Genomic DNA, 5,627 nt, shown 5'->3' with positions numbered 1-5,627 from the left:
GTTACACGCAACGGTATTCATGCCCGGGTAAGAGGGGTGTTTGACCAGGTCAACGATCCTCAGCCGTCGATCAGGATCAGGGGAGGATCGCAAGGAATAAAAGTCAATGGAAATAATGTGAAAGAGACGAAATTTCAAGCACGCGGTTAAAACTCGTGTTCCGTGTCCTTTCTACGAAGCTTTCCAAACATTTGAAAAGAGGTGATAATAATGCTCGGGCATCTTTGAATGTCGGACGGTCCAGATCGTACGAGAGGTGAGGTGGAATAACAAGCGAAGCATATATGCGGGGCCTGCAGTTCAATTTGTTTTTTTTCCTTTTCCCACGGTGTGGAAGAGTTTCGATCTATATAAATCCCGCTCATCTTGACCTTGAAATCAGTGAGCCCTGCTTCTTGTGCAGAGTATGCAGGGGCACATTTCCCTCCTGAAACTAGCTGGGAATGATTCATAGAGGCTCTACATTTTGAAGCAGGTCTCGAGTTCGAATCTCAGATTTTCAAGATGGTTTCTGAAAATGGAAATCCCGAGGGCTCATTTAATATACAACGGGTTAGTATGATTACTAGAGCCTTTTTTTCTTCATTTCCACGCAATTTCATGTGATTTAATGCTTTATTGCGGCAGTTCAAAGATCTCATTCCCGTGACATTGAATGAATATGGCGAAGAATATTTTAGTTGGAATCTTGTTTCTTGTATCAGTTTTGTAGTTTTAGTTTGATCTCAGAGCTCAGGACGGAGAAAAGATTTGCTTAAATTGATTTGAAATGAGTTCAAATTGACTATTAAATTGTTCCCTGTTGATTTGCCTCTGTTTACTTAAACAAAGGATTTACCAACGATTTCGAAAATATCTCTTATCTATCTTGCTCTGGAAAATATTTCCTACTTCTCTTGACCTCAGAGCTCAGGGACAAGAAAAGGTTTGCTGAAATTAATTTCAAATTTTTGGGTGAGTTCAAAGTGACTGTCAATTATCCTGGTTGATTTGCCTCGGTTTACATAAATAAAGGATTTGCCAGCAATTTCGAAAATATCTCTTATTTCTTGCTCTGGAAAATATCTACTACTTTTCTTGTTTTTCAGTTTGGTAATTTGAGTTACACCTCAGAGCTAAGGGCCAAGAAAAGATCTCCTGAAATTGATTTGATTGTTTAGGGCGACTTCAAAGTGACTGTCAATTATTCACGATTTGCCTCAGTTTACTTAAACGGAAGATTTGCCAGCAATTTCGAAAACTGATTTCGTTATTTTTGAAAAGTCGAATGAGAATTTCAAAGGGGTTTTTCTCGTTACTGATATATACAGCCCTGTTCGGTTCGCTTACAGTTTGTTCATGCAGTCGCAATACCTTGTCCAAGTGAAGTATTGTAAAACATTTGTCTTAACGGGTCTTGTAGCAATTACTAGGCCTCTCTTTGATACAAGCTTGACTTTAATATTGGAACGGTCCTCTGAGCAGTTTCGCCCTTTTCGGAGTGCTTCGAGAAATCCTATCCGTGTTTCCATTAAATTGGGCAACTTTTCGTAGCATGAATAGTCAGCAGTATTTCACCCTAGACCTGCTGAACTTGTAAAGCTCACAGTTCAGCAATTCGAGTGTTGGGGTTTATTTAAATACTTGGATGAAATTACAATGTTTTTGCTCTTCTTATTAACCATTTACTTATGGCCAAGGTTCATGGAAAGAGCTTGTTAAGTATTATTTGCAGCTGCTGCTTACAAGATGCCAAACTAGTGCTTTTAGGTGATTTGATGATTTATTGAATTTTCTTTGCTGCTTTTTCCCACTTTTGTACATATAATTTGGGGAAGAATATAAGTTTTAGGTAAAAGGAATACCAGAAACTTACATGTAATTTCACCTACCACTTCACTAATAGTAATGATCAAACCATAATCAAAAGCCCTGTTTCATCTGCAAAAAAATTAGTGTTGCTTTAGAATGGATTTTCTTCAATCTCATATTGTAGGTACCAGGATGAGTGCAGGGTACTGCCGATAATTTTTTAACTTTGATCCTAATCTATTGGTTAAAAACTGTTTCATATATTTCTTGTGGAATATTCCCCTTAAAGCAACATTTCACTTGAGGATCAGCCTTGGTAGCCTTCATTTTTGATGGAGCTCGTTTAGAATGCTATTTTCTGAAAGGTTTTTATAAAGAACTTAAACTATAATATTAATAAATCGGTCAATGTTTTGAGCCTTCTCCTCCTCCATCTTCAGAAAACCAACAAAAAGCTTCTTTTTCAATTCTATTAGCGCTTGACTTAAAAGTCTTTTTGTTAAATTGCCTGGTTTGGATAGTCGTTACTATTGACATCACTATTCCTAAATTTAACTAGTTTTGGTGCTCCTTACAGGATGGTTTAAATGGAAATAGTGAAGCAGAAAAGAAAAAAGCAAAGGCTTATGAAGATTGGCTTCCAATCACATCATCTCGTAATGCAAAATGGTGGTACGCAGCATTCCACAATGTTACTGCTATGGTCGGTGCTGGAGTCCTCAGCTTGCCCCATGCAGTATCAGCCTTGGGATGGTATGAATAAGCAACATAATTATACATCATTTTTTACTTTAAACATGCAGCAATAGTAAACTACCTCCTGAAATATATAGTCATGGTCTAAATGGCCCTTGGGAGATTTTTGCCGAGCTGTAGTACTTCATATTCTATATGCTAGATTTTACTACTGTGTGGTATAATTTCTAAATAGTGTGGTTTATTTCACAGGGGTCCAGGAGTTACCGTGCTTGTGCTATCTTGGATAATAACCCTATACACACTCTGGCAGATGGTTGAAATGCATGAAATGGTTCCAGGAAAACGTTTTGATAGATATCATGAACTAGGACAGCATGCTTTTGGGGAAAAGCTAGGTTTATGGATAGTTGTCCCACAGCAATTGATAGTTGAAGTGGGAGTAGATATTGTGTATATGGTTACTGGGGGAAGATCTCTGAAGAGGTTTCATGACCTTGTTTGTACATCTTGCAAGGAAATTAGATTGTCATACTTTATTGCAATTTTTGGTTCAGTTCACTTCGTTCTGGCCCAGCTGCCCAATTTCAATTCAGTGGCTGGAATTTCCCTGGCTGCAGCTGTAATGTCCCTCAGGTAAAGCTCTGTGCTTTGTGCTTTGTCAAGCTTAATTCAAATGCATAGGAAATGATATTATTGACCCTATGACAATTGGAATTTGCAGCTATTCCACAATTGCTTGGGGAGCCTCAGTCCATCAGGGGCAAGTGGCGGATGTTGACTATGGTATAAAAAGCTCATCCACTGCAGATACGGTGTTTAATGTGTTTAATGCTTTGGGAGACGTGGCCTTTGCTTATGCCGGGCACAATGTGGTGCTAGAGATCCAAGCCACTATACCGTCCAAACCAGGGAAACCATCAAAGGTTCCAATGTGGCGAGGAGTCATTGTTGCATACATCGTCGTTGCTCTATGTTACTTCCCTGTAGCACTGGTCGGTTACTGGGCTTATGGAAACACTGTCCAGGATAATATTCTAGAGACGGTTGGAAAACCCAAATGGCTCATTGCAGCAGCAAACCTGATGGTGGTGATCCATGTCATTGGAAGCTATCAGGTATTATACATGATAGACAGATCTAGTCTCTTAAATGCTGCTTTAATTTATATGTTTTTTCAAAGAGAGGTACAGATTCTCAATATGAAGAGAGTTATAAAGCAAGAGGGGCTAAGCGATCAGTAGAGATGGAGTTTTACGCAATCTAGATTTTTTTTTGCCATTAACTGATGCAACATGTGGGACAAATTTGAAGATAATTGTTTCTTATCTACAATATTACAATCTTACATTTGATCAGAAATCCATTTTCTAGTCTGCTATTCCATTCCACTCCTTATTTCTATTGATTTATAAAAGAAATTTAAAAGTGAATTCTAAAGAAGTTGAAAATTTGGAACTTGATTATTTAGTGTTAAAATCTAAATGCAACAAACCTCTTTAACATTTTTATTATAATGTAAAAACAATCAGATTTCATGTAAATAATCATTTTCATATCATTGACATGCTTATATTTTTGTGAAGATCTATGCCATGCCAGTATTTGACATGATGGAAACAGCATTGGTCACCAAACTGAACTTTGCTCCAGGAATCCGACTACGTTTGATTGTTCGCTCACTCTATGTTGGTAAGTGAAATTATGTTTACAAGAAGGTTGAAATCTAGATAAGTATTATATTTACCATTTAAGATTTCTTTCTAACCAGATACAATGACTGCCCTAATATTTTACAAAAAATTGAATTTCAGCTGCAACTTGCTTTGTTGGTATTTCAATTCCTTTCTTTAGTGGTCTACTTGGATTCTTTGGAGGGTTTGCATTTGCTCCAACAACCTACTTTGTAAGTATTTTGTACTTCATCTTTAGTCAACATGATTTTAAAGTTAAGCTTAGTTTTGTTTTTATTCATTCTAACCAGAATAACCAAATTCTTGATTGTATTTAATTGATAACCCCTTTGTTGGATTTTACTCCTTGCAGCTCCCATGCATCATGTGGCTTGCAATATACAAGCCAAGAAAGTTTAGCTTATCATGGATCGCGAATTGGGTATTGCACTCTATTCTTTCTTGTCAATTTTGAGTTTTTTCTTGAAAAAGATTCATTTAATAACTAAATGAATAAAAAACTTAGTGCATAGGCAATGTTGCTTGTATATATGTAAAGCACCTTTGCTAAGTTTTCATATGCTTAGAAAATAAATATGAAAATGAAGGAACATTAATAAGGTTTTCTAATGTGTTTACTTCCTTTTTGGCAGGTATGTATAGTTTTGGGGGTTATACTCATGGCAGTATCATCCATTGGTGGCTTAAGGACTATAATTAAGAAAGCATCAACATATGAATTCTATTCATAAATATTGCATAAAGAGCTATTAGTACCTTCCATTACATCATAGCAATCTTTATTGCTATTTAGGAAATTTGGCCATCCTTTTCTTGTACTTTTACTTTTTAATAATCTTTACCTTGTTATCTTTAAATTGGTTTGTATCTTCTACAAGTTGTAATATGTACTCTTCTAGTTGAGCGAGAATAAAAATATGTGTAATCATTTGATCAATACAAAAAGAAAGTGATATTGCGCTAACTTTATAGAATGCATTGATATATGTTACTAGAAGTTTTTCTTGGCAATCCCCACCTTATTGAATCTAAGTACATTTGTATTTCATTTTCATTTAACATTATATATCTTGAATCTTAACTTGCTAGGTGATATAACAAAAACGTGTGGTCATTGATCAATTCAAAGGATTTAAAATCATCATTATATGTTATTGCAAATTGCACATTTAAATATAAATCATACGCATGCAATTTTTAATGTTTAGTAATATTTTACAACTCATAAATGCTCATAAATAGCCCATATAATAACTCATTTTGAACATTATATATCTATGAAAAATAGAATTAATTTTTATTTGTATTAGAAAATAAAATTTATGAGGATGTTAAATGATTAAAGAAGAACTTAACTAGCTAAAAAAGCTATGAAACGTATTAATTCTCTCATGATATAGATTAAAGTAGATAGAGTCTTTTATTAATAACTTGTAAAAAATAAGC

At 35.3% G+C, this 5,627-nt stretch overlaps 1 protein-coding gene across 1 annotated transcript; it reads left to right on the top strand.

Moving 5' to 3' along the window:
- The first annotated feature begins 380 nt into the window (after positions 1-380).
- LOC149547974 (lysine histidine transporter 1-like) lies at positions 381-5,145 on the top strand. Its single transcript, XM_089792007.1, has 8 exons — positions 381-552; positions 2,369-2,544; positions 2,740-3,123; positions 3,212-3,605; positions 4,074-4,179; positions 4,302-4,393; positions 4,534-4,602; positions 4,814-5,145. Exons 1-8 carry the CDS (start codon positions 505-507, stop codon positions 4,910-4,912), a joined length of 1,368 nt encoding a protein of 455 aa, XP_089648133.1. The 5' UTR covers positions 381-504; the 3' UTR covers positions 4,913-5,145.
- Positions 5,146-5,627: the final 482 nt, after the last annotated feature.

This window comes from Cupressus sempervirens, chromosome 7, assembly GCF_028749045.1.
Source record: "Cupressus sempervirens isolate cs-2001-9-10 chromosome 7, ASM2874904v1, whole genome shotgun sequence".
Classification (NCBI taxonomy): Eukaryota; Viridiplantae; Streptophyta; class Pinopsida; order Cupressales; family Cupressaceae; genus Cupressus; species Cupressus sempervirens.
Note: the sequence above shows the minus strand (reverse complement) of the source record. Positions and strands in the feature narration are given on the sequence as shown.